The sequence below is a fragment of the Gymnoscopelus braueri genome (genome assembly GCF_963280865.1).
Source record: "Gymnoscopelus braueri genome assembly, chromosome: 3".
NCBI classification, from domain to species: Eukaryota; Metazoa; Chordata; class Actinopteri; order Myctophiformes; family Myctophidae; genus Gymnoscopelus; species Gymnoscopelus braueri.
In genome coordinates, this window is record NC_137612.1 from 15,271,402 (window position 1) to 15,291,119 (window position 19,718).

Here is a 19,718-nt window from a genome sequence, read left to right on the forward strand (position 1 = left end):
TTTGAGCTGCCCCCTCCGTATCCGGGCCCACCAGGGCCCACTGCCCCCCTGGGTTACCCACCGCAGGGGGGGTACCCTGCACAGGGACCACCTCCACCTCTAGGCCACCCTGTGACCATGGAACAGCCAAAGCCAGTCTACTCCGTCCCTAACTACCGGGCTGGTCCTATGGGCCCTGGAGGAGGACCCTATCCTGGCCCCGGAGGTCCTTATCAGGGTCAGGGATATCCTGGACAGCCACAGCCTCTCCCTGTGTACGGAGAGGCTCCCAAAAACCCAGTGCACGTGGTAGAGGACAGAAGGAGAGATGAGTTTTGGACGTTTTGTTGTTGTTGCTGCCTGGGTTGACATAATGTCTCCCCCTCCCTGCACCAACTTGTTCACTGGCCCGTTCACTGGCTACGAGCTTGTATATCTGCTATTTTTGAATAGCCGAAGTGTAAAATAATAATGCTTTTTTTGCTCAAATGAAAAAATTACACAGACACAGACCAGGTCTTAATGGGTTAAACCTTGCACTCTCAACCCGCCTTAGCAAACCTTGCACTCTCAAAAAAAAGAAAAGAAAAACCCTGAGGAGAGATGCAGTCTGCGTTACACCAAATCTACCACTATCCCTATAACTAGAATAACCTTCAAGATCATCGACCAGCTCCCACCAGGAAAGAGTCCAGCAACCTCTGTACGAACCAGGATATTTGGCCTTACAACCCAAATACCTCTGCATGGTGCAGGGCTCCCTAGATCCATACTCATTCTTAAATCACCAGCAGTGGTGGAAAAAGTACTCAAATGTTTTACTAAGTAAAAGTATCAATGCTGCAATGTAGAAGTACTCTGTTACAAATAAAAGTCCGGAATTCAAAATTTACTTGAGTAAAATTGCAAAATTATTGGTATCAAAATGTACTTAAAGTACCAAAAGTAAAAGTAATAAAATGTTTGAAAATAGCAGATCTACAACGCGATGCGACGCGTTGTGAGCTTGTAGATCTGCTATTTTCAAACAGCCGAGGTATAAAATAAGTGGTTAATGTGTGTTTTATAATATAATAATTGATAATTGCAAAGTAACTAGTAACTAAAAGTTTTCAAATAATTGTAGTAAAATATTTGCTTCTGAGATGTAGTGGAGTGGAAGTAAAAGTATTGAAATTTGGAAATACTCAAGTAAAGTTCAAATACATCAAAATTGTTCTTAAGTACAGTACTCAAGTAAATGTATTTAGTTACTTTCCACCACTGGCATTATGTGTTGATGATTCTGATTTTATGTAATTATTTGGTTTCACAATGTGTTTTTTTAAAGTCGGCTATCTGTTTTTTTCTTTTCTTTTTCTACTGTGATTTTTGTGATCTCACGGTTTGTCAAGGACCATCAGGGGGTCCAAATAAATAAATAAATGTAACTCTGGGAGAGTACAAAGGGAACCAAATGGACCCTACATAGACTGCAGATTTTACAGTGATGATTGGGGTTCCAATGCAGAGATAAAAAAGAAACCTGGTATCAACTGGGGGTCTGTGGCTTAATGCATTGGTTCTCAAAGTGGGGTTCGGGGACCCCCCGGGGTCCTTGGGGGGATACCAGGGGGTCCCCAACAAAATGTGTCACAATCATTTTAACCCCTTTATCCATATTTTATACTTTGGCTATTCAAAAATAGCAGATATATGAGCTTGTAGATCTGCTATTTTTTAAAGATCTTGAAAACGCGTGCAAATCTTTAAACCAATTTTTAAACATTTTTAACACAAATCTTTGATTCTGGGGTTTCCCTGCCACAACATGTTTTCAGATGGGGGTCCACGGCCACATAAATATCAATTTGGGGGTCCTTAATCTCTCAAGAACAGATTCTGCTCTGCGTTAGTACAAACAGCAGAGGGCGCTGTTTTTCATTCTCACTGGCTCTGGGTTCCCAGATTGGGGGGTCCTTGACACGAAAAAGTTTGAGAACCACTGGCTTATTAAACCAGTGGTTCTCAAACTTTTAAATGCATATCAAACTGGGGGTCCTTGAAATTAAAACAGTTGAAAATCACTGATTTATATCTGGTCTCTCTCACCAAAAGAGTAGTGGAGTAGGAGTAAAAGTATTGAAAATTTGAAATGCTCCAGTAAAGGAAAATACCTCAAAATTGTACTTAAGTACAGTACTTGAGTTAAATCATGTACTTATTTACTTCACCACTGGTGGTACACCGTAACTTTAATGTCCCACTCGGGATTCGAACCCGTTGCCGCCCGCACGAGAGCGAGGACCAAATTGAAGCGTGACGTCATCATCATGACGCCCCTCCTCCTCTACTCGCGTGATGCCTGAGGTTATGCTTCGTCGTGCGACAGTGTTGTAGCGCTGCCGAAGACAGACAGAGCATATGTAAACCAAAGCGGACTTAAAAGTGATTAAAAACGGAGAAAAGAGACAGGAGTCGAACGTAGAATCTTCTGATCCGTAGTCAGACGCGTTATCCATTGCGCCACTAGCCCGATAAAGCTCATATGTAATCCATAAAGTATTTAAACATTCACATGTTAAATGTATGTCTCTTCAAGCAGTGGTGTTGTAGAGTAACTAAGTACATTTACTCAAGTACTGTACAATTTTGAGGTACATTTTTACTTTACTGGAGTATTTCAAATTTTCAATATTTTTTACTTCTACTCCACTACACCTCAGAGGCAAATATTGTGCTTTTACTCCACTACAATAATTTGAAAACTTTGTAGATTTTTAGCATTGTGAGCTTGTAGATCGGCTATTTTCTAATGATTCTTACACAATTTCACAATTTAAAACTTGTGAAATGGGACATTCTTCTGCATAATGAGTACTTTCTACTGTTGGTACTTTAATTATAGTTTGACACCAATACTTTTGTACTTTTACTCAAGTAAATTTAGAATTCCGGACTTTTACTTGTAATAGAGTATTTTCTTTTACATTGCATTGATACTTAAAAAGAAGAAGACGGAAAAAGACCACAGACGGTGTGACACCCGGAAGTCAAAAGGATTTTGTGTCCGTTGTTTATTTACCTCCGTACATGTGTGCGACACATAACATTAAAAATAACGACATTATTATCATGGCTTCTCCGTCATATATAAAACCACCGGAGGGTCTAAGTGTAGCGGGGGACGCGCTGTCCAACTGGCTGGGCTTCAAGCAGCGCTTTAAGGACTACCTGACCGCCACGGGGATGCACTCTGAGCCGGGCGCTAGGCAGGTAGCATTGATGCTAACCATAGCAGGCCCTGCGGCCGTGGAGGCCTACAACACCCTGCTGTTTGAGCGGCCAGGTAACTACTAGGGATGGGACGATATGAAGGTAGCTTTGATGCTAACTAGCCTTAGATCAAGACTATCATAGATGAAATTTCAACCAGTAAAGCCCGTATTTCTACAAACATGTACAAATGCAAAATATAAGGTACTTACCCGCTTGCCCCAAATGTTAACTAGGTGTACGGCGTGTTTGTGCAATGTATTAGTCCATATTTATCAATAAAGAAGTGTTTTAATCCCGTCTGTGGCCGAACGCCATTCCAGCCCCCTCCTTTACTTCGTCTTTATATTGAGTGTAATTCCGTCTTTCACCGGATGCGCCCCGTCACTACCGCCCATTGGGAACTTCCGACAGAATCGGCCACAGACGGGATTAAAACACTTCTTCATTGAAAAATATGTACTAATACATTGCAAAAACACGGCGGACACCGAGTTACATTTTAGGGCAAGCGGGTCGATAGGAAAATTACACGTCACGAATGGTAACAGGATAGGTGGGCATTAGGGACATCTGGGCACCTCGATGTAAAATTGGCTATTTTGTCCAAAATGTTAAATAGAATATTTGAACAATTGTCTAAAGTATACATGCTTAAACATTCGACAATTAGCGTCAATTCCTACAAAACCTGTATATCTAGTCATTTTGGGGCCTAAACAAGAAGTTGAATGATAAAATTAAGTCTGATAATGATGTACCATCCATGTTCACATCATGTATACCATATATAATAGCCAATTTTACATCGAGGTGCCCAGATGTCCCTAGTGCCCACCTATCCTGTGTTCGTCACGATTATTGTGGCAAACATAATTGCGATTTAACAATAGTATCGCGATATACAAAATATGATTAAAACTTAAAATGCCTTGGCTTTTGTTAACCACTTGAACCTCCAGCATCGCTATTCTGAGGAGAACGTTTGCCAAAAATAGCAGATCTATAAGCTCACACCGATTTGCAACGCGTTTTAAGGTTGTAGATCTGCTATTTTTGGCGAATCACCAAATGTGCTCTGTACAGTTCAGTTTTATCAAGTGTAGACGGTTTAAGTGGTACTGAATTTGCAGCTCAATAAAAGCTATTTCATCCTGGTGTATGACGGAGGACAATTTCACGATTCGTTAAAATCTCTGCGATACCATTATTATTGTGAGCGGTTTTTCATCACGATAAACGATAATAACGATTATCGTCCCATCCTATTCAGGAGACCAAGACAAACCGAAGACGGTCCTGCACCTGATGGAGGTCCATTTCTCCACCAAGAACAAGAACGAGGCGTACGAGAGGTTCTCGTTCCGCTCCCGGCTGCAGCGGCCGGACGAGGCCTTCGAGGGCTTCCTGCGCGACCTGACGGCGAAGGTGCAGAGGTGCCACTACGCCGCCCTGAGGCACTCCGTCCTCCGGGACCAGATCGTGTGCGGCGTGCGGGACGAGGCGCTGCGCGAGAGGCTGCTCAGGGTGCCGGGGCTGACGCTGGACGGGGCCGTGAAGATCTGCCGCGTGGCCGAGATGCTGGCGAGCTCCCCGCCCGCGAGCATGAGCGACGCGGCCGCGGCGGCTGCTTGCGTGACCGCGGCGGCGCCCGCTTGCGTGGCCGCTGCGGCCCCCGCTTGCGTGACCGCTGCGGCCCCCGCTTGCGTGGCCGCGGCGGCGCCCGCTGGCGTGGCTTCTACTCCTAGGAAACACCCGCGGCAGAGCACCGACTTAAAAGGCTGCATGGCCTGCGGCAACCCGTGGCACGGCAAACTCGCTGAGTGTCCGGCCTACGGTTTGAGTTGCTCTAACTGCGGCAAGAAGAACCACTTCCCTGAATTCTGCATTAAGAAAAGGAAGACGCAGGATGTCCCCCTTTCCCTTCTCAACGACATAGTGGAGGACACTGGCGGGAGACCCACGTTCACCGTTGGTGCAGAGACCTGTGAACAAGAGCCAGAGAAAGACATGGATGTGCAGGAAGAGGAGTTAGACACTAGTGCCGCACTAAACGCCGGTGCAGTTGACACTGCACCGGACACTGGTGCTGCACTAGAGGACTCTGGTGCACTAAACACTGGTCCTGCGACGGACATTATTTATCTCTAGTTTCACATCCATTTAAAAGTTCTGGCAGAAAACGTGTGTTTAGTAGTAGTAGAATATCTCCACTTTTCCGCGAGCTGCACACAGACGACATTCTCTGTTCTGCGAAGGCCGAAGGGGCCCAAAATGATTGCTGCACTGAACAATTTAAAACTTCCTTTGGGGAGCAGCACATACGTATGGGGCACACAATTCATTGACACACCTGTCAATTGTGTGGCCCATACGTATGTGCTCCTCGAAGGAAGTTTTCATTTGTTCAGTGCAGCGATAATTTCAGCGACTTGGATGCTATAATGCTATTTGCGTCTTATGTTGCAATACCTGCCAAAAAGACCTGATTATTTCTGATTGTATTAAAACGACATCAATATTGCACCTGTTCAGAAAGCTTGGGTCATCCTCTTTGTCTCCTGTCAAGACTTTGTTTCATAAAAATCCACCGTAGACATGTTATGAGCAACTTTCTGTCAACGCATTCTGTGTGGTATTTGTATCCTTTGCGTGTTTGAGTTTGGAAGCACTCTTTGTAAATCACTCAACGGTCCGTAGGCCTACATGTTCTAAATTGCACATAATGCTGGAGGCAGCAGGATGTTGAGTTATTGCAAACGAGTGCTTCCAAACGCAAACACTTGGCAAAATTAACGCTGCACGAAATTAATTGACAGAAAGTAGCTCATAATAACATGACAAAGGTGGACTTTTATGGAACAAAAAACTTGACACAAAAGAGGATAACCCAAGCTACCCAAAATTGGAGAGTTTATCGTGGTTTAATACAAACATAAGAGTTTTCCGTTGAGGGTGTTCCAACTTGGATACAGATAGCATTTATAGCAGGGGTCTTCAACGTTTTCAGGCCAAGGACCCCCTAGCTGAGAGAGAGAGATGAAGCAGGGACCCCCTACTCTATATTGTATAAAATTGTGTTTCAGATTCAATTTTTTTTTACTTAGCCTGTTCTTTTTTCCCTCTACACCTATAGCCTCTTTGCCAAAAATAGCCGATCTACAAGCTCTCAACGCCTCGCAGCACGAGGCGTTGAGAGCTTGTAGATCTGCTATTTTCGGCTAATGTTCCCCTCAGAAAAGGAATTCTAGGGTTCAAGTGGTTAATGTAAAAAAAACTAAATCCTATCACACAAAGATTTGGCGGACCCCCTATAGTAGCTCTGAGGACCCCCTAGGGGTCCCGGACCCCCTGTTGAAGACCCCTGATTTATAGCATCTCAGTTGCGTGCATTTAGCATCTGCTAAATGCCTAAATTGTAAGTTTGACAGAGAGACAATCTTCTGGTCTTAGTCAAACAAGAAAATGTACCCCTCCAAAAAGTTGTGATGTGACATTTATGTCTAAATTAGTGGATTGATATCAGGTTTTTGTTTTGAGTATATCACAAAGGATATGACAGCACACCTTTTAATTTCTTTTAATAGACATAAGTTTGTTTGCCAGTGTTTGTCTCAAAGAAATGTGATGATTAGGTGGCATTACATTTGGCCACAAGGTGTCAGCAGTTAGCTGCCTACTGTTAGCCCTCCTATAGGCTTTTAAACATCAAATGGAAAGTTGTTAATGAACAGAACATTATTTTATTAAAGTGGTTAACGAACAGAACATGTTCATTATTTTATTAAAGTGGTTAACGAACAGAACATATTATTTTATTAAAGGGGCTAACGAACAGAACATACTATTTTATTAAAGGGGTTAACGAACAGAACATATTTTATTTTATTAAAGTGGTTAACGAGCAGAACATATTTTATTTTATATTTTTTTATATGACCTATTATTGCCTTCGGTGGTGCTACAGCTGTATAGTATATGCATGTGACTTATTACGGCTCTGAAGTACATGTATGTGAGAATAAACACCTGGAAACCTGACTCTTGCATATTTCACTTTGTGGCAGGGAGGCGGGCCTTTGAAGGGTTCAAATATATCCACAACATTGTTATCAATGACCATAACTTATTACTTGTTTATCTATTCTAAGATATATTTCAAAATGTTGCTGTTGGTAAATAATGTCTAGGGCCACTTCATGATCATATCTCACGTGTTTCTAGTGAAGTCACAATGCAGTGGTTCTCAAACTTTTTCATGTCAAGGACCCCCAAAATTATATGTATTTGGCTGCGGACCCCCATCTCAAAATGTTTTGTTCCAGGGACCCCCAGAAGCAAAGGTTTGAGTAACAAATGTTCGCTTTCAAAAAATATATATAAAGATTTGCACAAATGTTCACGATTAAAAAAAAATAGCAGATCTACAAGCTCATAGCACGGCACTCGGTGCCGCGCTATGAGCTTGTAGATCTATTTTTGAATAGCCAAAGTATAAAAGGTTAAAGTGGTTAAAATGATTGTGATGCTATATTAACTAATTTTGCTGGGGACCCCCTGGAACACCCCCAAGGACCCCTGGGGGTCCCCGGACCCCACTTTGAGAACCAATGCTGTACGGCACACCCTGTGTCCAACTAGGACTCTCACGAATATTAAGTTGACGATTAATTGTCATACCAATAACACCGATTAACGATTAAATTGTGTTCTTGATATTGAAACATGAATAAAAATGTAATTTCTGTTTGCCTTTTAGGCTCCCCAATCAAAAATTGCACAGGGCAGGCTGCAGATATGACAAATAACTTGGGAACCAAATGGACCCACATGCATGGGTCCATTATGTTCTACTTGTACACTCTCGGAGTAACAGACCTGCAAGGGTCCATTTTTTACCCTTGACTTTCATATAACAAATTAACTGTAATTAAAAAGCAAGTCTTAAATACACAAATCTGCATTTCACACAAACCATCTCCCTCTGTTTTATTATAACCGAACCAAGCTGTGACAAAGTTGCTAAGCTGAAATTTGTAATTTGCTTTTCGAAGCAAAAATATATGTATTTTTTTACACATTTTTACAACTTTTATGTATGTTTACTCATTCTAACAACTTTAAAGTATTTTTACTCACTTTATTTACTTTTAAGTATTTTTACTAATTTTAAGTACTATTTATTTATACTCAATTAAGTACTTTAAATTATTTTTACTCGCTTTATTTACTTTAAAGTATTTTTTTAACTCATTTTAACAACTTTTTAAGTATTTTTACTCAATTTAAGTACTCTAAAGCATTTTTACTCACTTTATTTACTTTTAAGTATTTTTTTACTCATTTTAACATGCGTTAACCAATCAGAATGGACAACGTCCCTCTGACGTCAGAACACTGGCAGTGTTTATATTCTCTCCCATGGTGGTCCCAGGTCATTACAGTTTTATATACGTCAGTACATCGTTGTATTAGACAAGTCTCCTCTTGCTCCACAACCAGACAACAGGCAGGCAGAATGTCAGAGAAGAAGAATAGAATCGCCATCGTCAATTATGACAAATGCAAACCGAAGAAATGCAACCTAGAATGCAAGAAGAGCTGTCCAGTGGTGCGTATGGGTAAGCTGTGCATCGAGGTCACACCTCAGAGCAAGTCCACCTGGATCGCAGAGTCGCTCTGCATCGGATGTGGACTCTGTGTAAAGCAATGTCCATTCGGGGCCTTGAAAATCATCAACCTGCCGGGCAACCTGGAGAAAGAGACCACCCACAGGTACGGCGCCAACTCGTTCAAGTTGTACAGGTTACCGGTCCCCAGACGCGGGCAAGTCCTGGGTCTGGTGGGGACCAACGGCATCGGGAAGACCACAGCGCTGAAGATCCTGACCGAAAAACTAAAACCCAACCTGGGGAAGTTTTCTACCCCGCCGGACTGGTCGGACATCGTCTCCTACTTCCGCGGCTCAGAGCTGCAGAACTACTTCACCAAGATCCTGAGGAACGACCTAAAGCCCATCTTCAAGCCTCAGGACGTGGAGCAGATCACCAAGATCAAAGCGATCAAGGAGAAAACCGTGGGAGAGATCATGAGCGCGAAGGACGACACAAACACAGCAACCGTGGTCTGCGAACAGTTCGATTTGACTCACCTCTTGGACAGAAACGTGACAGAGCTCTCGGGAGGGGAGCTGCAGCGCTTCGCCTGCGCCATCTGCTGCGTCCAGAAGGCGGACGCCTACGTGTTCGACGAGCCGTCCACCTTTCTGGACGTGAAGCAGCGTTTGAGAGTCGCCGACGCCATCCGCTCCCTCATCGATCCGGACACATACATCATCGTGGTGGAACACGACCTGACCGTCCTGGACTACCTGTCGGACTTCATCTGTTGCCTGTACGGACAACAGACCGCCTACGGAGTGGTCACCATGCCCTTCAGCGTCAGCCAAGGCATCAACATATTCCTGGACGGCTACGTGCCCACGGAGAACATGCGCTTCAGAGACACGCCGCTGGTGTTCAAGGTGGCCGAGACGGCCGACAATGAGGAGGAGGTGAAGAAGCTGTGTCGTTACCAGTATCCCACCATGAAGAAGCAGCTGGGAGACTTCAGCCTGCAGATCCTGCAGGGAGAGTTCACCGACTCTGAAATCGTGGTCATGTTGGGGGAGAACGGAACGGGTAAGACGACGTTCATCAGAATGCTGGCCGGCCATCTGAAACCAGACGATGGAGGAGGAGGAGAGGTCACCGTCCTGAATATGACCGTCAGCTACAAGCCGCAGTTGTTCAGCCTCACGTTCAAAGGCAGCGTGAGGGCTCTGCTGGACACCAAGATCCGTGACGCCTACACGCTCCCCGAGTTTTCCACGGACGTCATGAAACCGCTGAAGATCGACAGCATCATGGACAGGGACGTCCAGACCCTGTCCGGAGGCGAGGTGCAGAGAGTGGCCCTGACCTTGTGTTTGGGGAAAACGGCCGACCTCTACCTGATCGACGAGCCCTCCGGCTCTCTGGACGCGGAGCAGCGTATAATCGCAGCCCGAGTCATCAAGCGCTTTATCCTGCACAAACACAAGACGGCCTTTGTTGTGGAACACGACTTCATCATGGCCACCTATCTGGCGGACCGCGTCGTCGTGTTCGACGGGATGCCGTCCAGGAGCACGGTCGCCAACTCCCCGCAGACCTTGGCCGCCGGCATGAACAAGTTCCTGGCTCAGCTGGGGGTCACCTTCAGGAGAGACCCCAACAACTTCAGACCCAGAATCAACAAGAGGAATTCCATAAAGGATGCGGAGCAAAAGAAGAGCGGGAATTACTTTTTCATGGATGACTAAACAGGCCATTCGTTGCCTCCATGGAAGAAGAGGAGATCTTGTCCAGTGTCCCTCAACCATGCACAATTACATGAACTGCACGAAATACAGACTTATTTTCCAAATGGAAATTAATTACATTTATTAATTTAGCTCCACAGATGTTTTCTTCTATCTCAGGTAGTAATCATTCTGTAAGTGTCAACAAACCTGTTTTTATAATGGTTCTGGTTGTATTGCTTGTAATAAGTTACAACATTAGAGTGTAGTAATGTGCTGTGAAACGTTATTTAAAGGAGTAACACCTCTGACTACAATAAAGAACTTGTGAAACGCATTTAGTTGTCTTTATGTGGATTTTTGAGACACTCACTTTTGACTACACAAAGTTGGTGTATTTCCTAAAGTTAACACACTGCTGCTTAGAAATAGCGTACATGTGTAAATAATATGCAACATACTTGAGTTAGAGTACAATGTTTTATGAAAACATGTTTTGCTTTCCAACTGGCTTGTATAATATGTTCACAAGCCTTGGACAATGTAATATATTCATCTTGCAGCTATCAATCCATCATAGATTGTACAGTATAGCAATGATTATGCTCACATCTATTTCTATGTCTAAACATTCACACGGACTTGATCATGATAAACAATCATATCTATAAATGGCTTGTACTGTACTGTATGCTTTTAAAGCTATAATGCAGGTCTTTGCACCCACATAGTTTTGGGATCAAAGTGGCATCATATCCACAACTATTTATCAATCACATTAACCCATTGAGGCCTGAGGTTCCGATTCAGCAAAATGAAAAAATCTAAATCCTAACGGTTTTGTGAAAAACGTATGTTTCTATATCAGTGGTTTTCAAACTGGTTCATGTCAAGGACCCCCAAAATGATATGAATTTGGCCGCGGACCCCCATCTCAAAATATTTTGTTCCAGGGACCCCCAGAAGCAAAGATTTGAGTTAATGTTTGCTTTAAAAGAATATATATATTCAAAGATTTGCACACATTTTCAAAAAATTTCAAAAATAGCAGATCTACAAGCTCATAGCGCGGCACTCTGTGCCGCGCTATGAGCTTGTAGATCTGCTATTTGCCAGACCCAGGGGGTCGGCCTACATGAGGCTTTGTCGGTCTGTCCCTCTTTTCCTCCCGGTCTGTCCCTCTTTTCCTCCCTGTCTGTCCCTCTTTTCCTCCCTGTCCCTCTCTCTTTTTGATTGGCCAAGCTTCGCGTGACGTAGTGCTCTGATCTTCAGTTTTGAATAGCCAAAGTGTAAAATAATGCTTTTTAGCTCAAATGAAAAAGTGACACAGATGTGTTCCAGGTCTTAATGGGCGCATGTATGTGGTACACACCAATGTTCTTAATGCTTTTGTATTAAGGCTGCGTACACGTTGTGAACGTGTAGATTGGCTATTCTTGGTACAGGTATTACTTGGTACAAGTACTTAGCCTATAAATCACCCTCTAAGTAATGTGGTTGGTCAGAAGAGTGAGGATTCAAGATTTTTCAGAAATAGCAGCTGTAAAAGCTCACAGCGCGGCACTGAGTGACTCGCTGTGAGCTTGTACATCTACTATTTTTGAGAACCACTGTTCTGAATCCCAAGAGTTTTCTGAAAAACGTATGTTGCTATATAAAGCTAAAATCTAAAATGACACTTTCCCGGTTTTAATGGGTTAACCCATTAAAAACGGGTAAAGAGTCATTTTGTGTTGTATGTCACTGACATCACCATTCTTTTTTAAACCCATTAAGACTGGGGACACATCTGTGTAACCACTTAAACCATTATTTTATACTTTGGCTATTCAAAAATAGCAGATCTACAAGCTCATAGCGCGGCACCGAGTGCCGCGCTATGAGCTTGTAGATCTGCTAATTTTGAAAAAATCTTGAACATTAAGTGCAAATCTTTGCTTCTGGAACAAAATATTTTGACATGGGGTCGGCGGACAAATACATATAATTTTGGGGGTCCTTGACATGAAAAAGGTTTGAGAACCACTGATATATATATATATACAAACATAAGTAAAAAAAAAAAGACATTTGTAGAATCCCCAGAAGCAAAGATCTGAATTACAAAACTAAAGATTTGTGCAAGTCATGATTAAAAAATAAAATAAAATAAATAGCAGATATACAAGCTCATAGCGCGGCACTCGGTGCCGCGCTAAGAGCTTGTATATCTGCTATTTTTGAATAGCCAAAGACATCTTAAAATGACACAGATGCGTTCACGGATTGAATGGGCTAATTGACTCATAATACACACTACTGCGTGTGAGGGATGCGGAACAAACAAGACAATGTCAAACTGGTTTTATGAAACTTTACATAGGCCTAGTGTGTGTGATTTAATTTATGTTTATATTGACAAAGAAAATGCATAGATAAGCAACAAAGGGGGGGGGGGGTGTAGTAGAGACATATAGAAAAATGCAATCAATAACAAATACATTCAAACCATTTCCAACTTAAAGGTAGGGTAAGTGATATATTTTTTTATTTGTTGTTAAAAGGTTAAAGTACTATATTCTGATAGTAATCATTGCTACAGAGCGTTTGTTCGGTTACAGGGGTCTCTCCAGCTCTTTAGTAAACAGAATATAAGTACATTTTCATGTAGGTGACACATTTTAAGCCAATCAGGAGATAGTACTGTAAATGCATGTTTTTGTTTAATAAAGAGCTGGAGAGACACTCCTTTTACTGAACAAACACTCTATAGCAATGAGTACTATCAGAATATAGAGCTATTTAACACTTATTTTAACCAAAGTAAGTCACTTACCCTACCTTTAATGGCAAATAAAATAGAAAAAAACAACAACGGCGGTACTGGGAAAATGCTCTACAAGGCCAATAGCACCCATTGCATGGGTAGATTCACCTCTTGTCTTGCGGAAAATATATATTTATACTTAACTGTTTACCAGACACTCATCTTCTGATTCAATAATTCAGAAGATAATAATAAATAAACATGCACAGAGGGAGACACACAGCTGAACTGAATAGAGTTGTGTTGAACACGCACGCAATCAATCAATCCCAATATCAACAATACACAGTGGTGGAAAGTAACTAAGTACATTTACTCAAGTACGGTCCTTAAGTACAATTTTGAGGTATTTTTTTTTTACCTTACTTGAGTATTACCAATTTTCAGTACTTTTACTTCTACTCCACTACATCTCAGAGGAAAATATTGTACTTTTACTCCACTACAATTATTTGAAAACTTTAGTTACTAGTTACTTTGCAGATATAAATCATTACAAAACATACATTAACCACTTCAGCCCTGTTTAATACCTAGGCTATTTGAAAATAACAGAGTACTTCTACATTGCAGTATTGATACTTTTACTTACTTAAGTACTTTTTCCACCACTGACAATACAACATCCTTTTCTACCCCGGATTTGAACCCGGTTTCCTGCGCAAGTGCTGACATTTCTTTTATATATCATTGAGCTAATAAGAGCCGGCCTGCTTGTGTCCATGGTGAGACATGACCTTTGACACGATCTGAATGTCTCCATAGAAGAGCAGTAGGGAGACATGACCTCCTTCTGAAGAGAAGGAAGGCTTTTTGGATTTTTACCTGTGATACTCTAGCCCAGGGGTCTTCAACGTTTTCAGGCCAAGGACCCCCTAGCTGAGAGAGAGATTAAGCAGGGACCCCCCGTCTATATTGTATAAAATTGCGTTTCAGATTAAACCTTTTTTATTTACTTGGTCTGCTCTTTTTTACCTCTACACCTATACCTCTTTGCCAAAAATAGCCGATCTACAAGCTCACAACGCCTCGCGCTGCGAGGCGTTGTGAGCTTGTAGATCTGCTATTTTTGGCTAAAGTTCTCCTCAGAAAAGGGATGTTAGGGTTCAAGTGGTTAATGTAAAAAAAAAACATCACACAAAGATTTGGCGGACCCCCTGTAGTAACTCTGAGGACCCCCTAGGGGTCCCGGTCCGGGACCCCTAGGGGGTCCTCAGAGTTACTACAGGGGGTCCGCCAAATCTATGTGTGATATCCCGGACCCCCTGTTGAAGACTCTAGCCCCCAAAGGTTTAAATGATTAAACCTTTAATTTTCTACTTCTTTTGTCCTGATCATTTAAAGCAGCACTATGTAACTTTCCTCTTCTATGCCGGATTTGAACCTGGTTTCCTGCACAAGTGCAGATATTTTTTTACCATTGAGATAATAGAGCCTGTCTACTTGATCAGGACAGGGGATACATTTAATCTTGACCATCAGGTCAAAATCTGTGTCAGATCCTGTGTCTATAGGTGAGACATGACCTTTGACACTATCTAATTGTCTCAATAGAAGAGCAAGGAGACAAAATACAAATGTATTCATTAAAAAAAAGTTACATAGTGGGGCTTTAAGTATAAAATCTTTTTTTTTTTAATGTTTGAATTGTGGAGATACTTCTGTGACAGTGCACAAGAAATTAGGCGCAGGTTGGTGTAGCCGTTTGCCAGATTAGCTCCGAGCACAGACAAACAGACCCTCTTCTAGATGGCTAGACTCCTGCAGAGCCGCACCGTAAAAAGGAAAAAGGAAAAACACCTGAGCAGGGCCTTCTCCATGTTGTGTGCAGGGTTGCCAGATCTGCTTATTATAATTTCCCTGCAAGATTTTATTTGAAAATAGCAGATCTACAAGCTCACAACGCGTCGCGATGCGACGCGTTGTGAGCTTGTAGATCTGCTATTTTCAAATAGCTGATGTATATGTTAAAGTGCTCATGTGGCCCATAGTCGCTTCTTTTGGGCTGGTTTTCCTAGACCTGGTTGCTTGTTTCTCTCACAGAATCTGGCAACACTGGTTGTGTGGCGATATTTCCCTCAAAGTTGGTGCATGGCGGTGATGGGCTTCCTGACATGTTCCTCCCATAGACTTCCTCCCCTTGCTTCTCTACCCACACTGGGCCTGGGTATCCTATGTCAGTGTTTCTCAAACTTTGTCATGTCAAGGACCCCCAAATGAATATGTACTTGTACTTGGCCGCGGATCCGATCCCCATCTGAAATTATTTTGTGCCAGGGACCCCCAGAAGAGAAGATTTATGAAAAAAAGAAATTCAAAACATTTTCAATATTGTTCAAATATTTTCCAAAATAGCAGATGTACAAGCTCGCTGTGAGCTTGTAGATCTGCTATTTTTTGAGCGGTGTAGCCGCTCCTATAAGTGGGGTTGGGAATTCGTCCTTCCCTGTACTGTGATTGGCCGACTCTATTCACACCCTTTTCTGTACCGTGATTGGCTGACTCTATTCACACGCCTGTGATTGTCTGACTCTATTCAGACCCTTTGCTTTGATTGGCTAGCGAGACGCATGATGAAATTAATAACCTATAAATAGTACCACGCACTTCAAACAAATTACTATTTTTTTGAAGTGAGCTTCCATCACTTTAATAGCACCGCTCACTTCACACTGGGTGTGATTTTTTTAAATAGCCAACATGAATGGATAAGAGGACCCCTGGGGGTCCCCGGACCCCACTTTGAGAACCAATGCCTTATGTGCTACAAGGTGGAGGGCCTCCAAAGGGTCATACGTCTCTCTGTTTTGGGGATAGGGGGGTGTGACTCTTCATGTGGGGTCCTCAGCTGTGTGTCTCTTGGCTGAGGGGCCCCAGGATAGAAGGATGTCACTTTCGCCTCCGTCCTTCCTCCTCCTGCACCATATATGGGGCATGCCCATATTTGGGCATATACCGATGTCATCAGGGATCTCCATATATGGGCATAAACGGGATACAGACCAGACGAAATTCGAAAGCTCTGCTGTGCATTTGGTGAGCTCAATCTGTCTATAGCCAATCCTACAGGTTGTTCAGTGCGGGGGGGTGGGAGGAATATCAGGGGTCTTCAACGTCTTTCCGGGCCAAGGACCCCTTAGCTGAGAGAGAGATGAAGCAGGGACCACCCCCCCCACTACATGTTGTATAACATTGTTGCAGATTAAACTTTTTCATAGATTTCATAGACTTGTCTGACAGAGCTGTCATCAGAGCATGTTGGCAGGGTTGCCAGATCTGCTTATTATAATTTCCTCGCAAGATTTTATTTTGCCGATCTACAAGCTCAATGTGAGCTTGTAGATCTGCTATTTTCAAATAGCTGATGTACATGTTAAAGTAGTTCATGTGGCCCATAGTCGGTTCTTTTGGGCTGGTTTTCCTAGACCTGGTTGCTTGTTTCTCTCACAGAATCTGGCAACACTGCAAGTTGGATTCATTCAGAGCATGGGGGAATTCTCAGATATTAGGCTTTGGGTCACCAGGCTCTTAGCCACTACTGCTACACCACTCAGCCCCCTTTTGACCACCGGCGGTAAACCTGATCCGGATCATGGCACCATTGGAACCCGTGTCTCCCACGTGGAAAGTATCGTAACCACTAGCCTAAAAGGGGAATTCCCCCTTAGCCGGGGGACATATTAGGCTTTAGGTCATCAGGCAGAGGGCGAAATAGGGCCCATAGGGCCTTCGCATTCTTCCCATAGGGTTCTTTCTTCCCATAGGAAAGACATTTTCAAATAGTTCAAATAGCCGATCTACATCGACACGTCGTGAGTTTAGGGATAATGGGTAAGGGCGCTGCCCAAAATAATAAAACTTTATTTATATAGCACCTCTCAAAACTGGGTTACAAAGTGCTTTACAAAGAAAACAGCAAAAGAAAGCACACAAAACAAAGAAAATGTAAAGATTAAAAACAATGCAGAAAACAATGCAGAGATGCACATGAACAGACCACTTTCGTACTGGTGGGGGGGGGGGGGGGAATATGGTATGGTTAAAAAAAAAAGCTTGTGGGAACCTTTTCAGGGCAGAGCTCCCCTCCCTCTATAGGGCAACCTATTCATCATCGCTTATGTTGTTGTTGCTCCTCTTCTCTTTCTTCGCGTTCATGGCGAGAATAATCATCAGCTTCCTGAAGATCGTGACAAAGTCGAGGAACAGGTCCACGCAGTGCCAGATGTAGTCCTTGTCTCCGCACTCGGCCTTCTCGATGATGAGCTGAGTGTCGAAGAGGACGAACCCACACATGACCACCAGGCCGAGGACCATGTGCGCCCTGAACAGCACCACGGAGCCCAGGAACGCGTTGGTCAGGGACGCCAGCAGCAGCAGGGAGAGGCCGGACATCAGGGCACCTCCCAGGTAGAGGTAGCTCCGGCGCTCGGCGTACAAGGCGCTGAGGGTGAAGCACGCGAACATGACGGAGGTGCCCAGGAACGCCGTCACGACGATGCCCGGGTCGACGGCAACGACGTAGTCCATGACGGGGCCCAGGCCGACGCCCGTGAAGAACGCAAAGCCGGAGAGGAGCGCCAGCCTCTTCTTCTCCGTCTTGTGGTTGTGCGGCGTCCTGGCCAGCCAGATCATCATCCACAGGGAGCCCAGCAGGGAGAGGAGTCCGCCCTGGAAGAGGCGGGTGACCACGTGCACGTAGGCGCCGGCCGCGGCCACCAACATGCACAGCGCCAGGCTGGAGTAGACGTTCTTCAGGTGCGCCTGTGTGGAACGCGGGATCTGGCTGAACTTGAAGAGGGAGGCGAAGTCCATCTTGCGGTCGAACACGTTCGTGTCCGAACTGGGAGGGCACTGAGACATGATGTACGTTTGAACTTCAGCTGCTGTAAATCTCAACGCTCTAGGACCAAATTAGACTAGCTTTTTCTTCCTGTTTACTAATCCACTTGTAGGCAATTAACAAGTTATTATCCTTATTCTTCCTTTATTGGGTCCTGATAAATAGCTCTTAGTAGAAATACCATAGAAATACCAAACTGAACAACTTGTGATAGCAACGTCCTTATAAACACATCATGTGATGATGTCATGACATGATGTGATAATGTCATGACATCATCACATGATGTCATGACATTATCGTGTGTGCAGAGGAAAAATGTACAGACGAGGAAAAGAGGGACAGACCGACAAAGCCTCATGTAGGCCGACCCTCTGGGTCTGGCAACAAAAATACCTCAAGACTGTACTTAAGTACAGTACTTGAGTAAATGTACTTAGTTACTTTCCACCACTGGTAAGAAGTACCAAACAATGTAACAAATCATAGCACAATGTAGAAATAGTAAAAGTAAAAGTCCTGCATTCAAAAATGTACTTGAAAGTACAAAAGTTCAGATAAATATTTTTTATTTATTTATAAATGGGCATTTCATTTCATTATATTGGCTTTTTATATATTGAATGTTGCATATTGATTGATTTTATTCTTAATTTCTTACTTAAAGGGATATTTCACTTCATTTTAATGTCTACTCAGGCTTGTGTGTTTCACCCCAGACAGTTTTTAAGTTGCTCGATTCAGCATTTAGATATTTGATATTCATTTGATCAGAATGAACTTTTTTTTTAAAGACCGCTTTCAACCTTTTCAACCTACAAGTCAGTCAAGTAAGACGAGGTTTCTTAACCATCATTGTGAGCCATGCAGGTGATTCAAACAGCGCAGTTACTTCTCTCAAGTTGCTTCACAATCTAGTTTTATTTTGAATTAAACCAACAACTTACAGTACTTATTACAGCACAACAGATGTTCAATCGGGATTTCAAACAAGGACTGACACACATTCCTCTAACATTCTATTCCAGTGGTTCTCAAAAAAAGGTGGGGTCCAGGTATAGCTCTGGTCCATAGCCTAGAAGGAGTTCTCCTTAAGGCTATGGGACTTTCCAGCCTGCAGTAAAATTTTAAAATACACTTTCGCTACTCACCAAAACAAAGACGGTTTTATGGAGTTGAAAGCCAACTCTACGAAGTGGGAACACTCTGAGCCCCCCCACCTCACGTCTAAAATAAACCTTTTGGCCAAAATGTTAAATATTTCACCGGAAGGAAAAAGCGTTTGTTACTCCACTGCGCTCTCTACAGTTCTTGTCAATAGAAAATAATCCATTGACCGGATGGGTAAAGGGCGCAGCGGAGTAACTAAATAATGTTCTCTTTCAGGTGAAATATTTAACATTTTGGCCAAACAGTGTATTTTAGACGTGAGGTGGGGGGGCACAGAGAGTTGGCTTTCAACTCCATAAAACCGCCTTTGTTTTGGTGAGTACCGAAAGTGTATTTTTTTATGCACA

The 19,718-nt window shown here is 43.2% G+C and overlaps 3 protein-coding genes across 3 annotated transcripts; 2 read left to right on the forward strand and 1 right to left on the reverse strand.

The window, feature by feature from the left end:
* The first annotated feature begins 2,893 nt into the window (after positions 1-2,893).
* Positions 2,894-7,275, forward strand: LOC308082440 (uncharacterized protein). The gene is made up of 2 exons (XM_080424192.1): positions 2,894-3,307; positions 4,508-7,275. The coding sequence occupies exons 1-2, from the start codon at positions 3,052-3,054 to the stop codon at positions 5,383-5,385; spliced, it is 1,134 nt and encodes a 377-aa protein (XP_080280318.1). The 5' UTR covers positions 2,894-3,051; the 3' UTR covers positions 5,386-7,275.
* A 1,477-nt stretch (positions 7,276-8,752) lies between these two features.
* Positions 8,753-10,576, forward strand: LOC308081725 (ATP-binding cassette sub-family E member 1-like; the record flags this gene model as incomplete). The annotated part of the gene is made up of 1 exon (XM_080423343.1): positions 8,753-10,576. The coding sequence occupies one exon, from the start codon at positions 8,753-8,755 to the stop codon at positions 10,574-10,576; it is 1,824 nt and encodes a 607-aa protein (XP_080279469.1).
* A 6,886-nt stretch (positions 10,577-17,462) lies between these two features.
* Positions 17,463-18,221, reverse strand: LOC308081828 (putative Bax inhibitor 1; the record flags this gene model as incomplete). Its single annotated transcript, XM_080423451.1, has 1 exon — positions 17,463-18,221. One exon carries the CDS (start codon positions 18,219-18,221, stop codon positions 17,463-17,465), a length of 759 nt encoding a protein of 252 aa, XP_080279577.1.
* Positions 18,222-19,718: the final 1,497 nt, after the last annotated feature.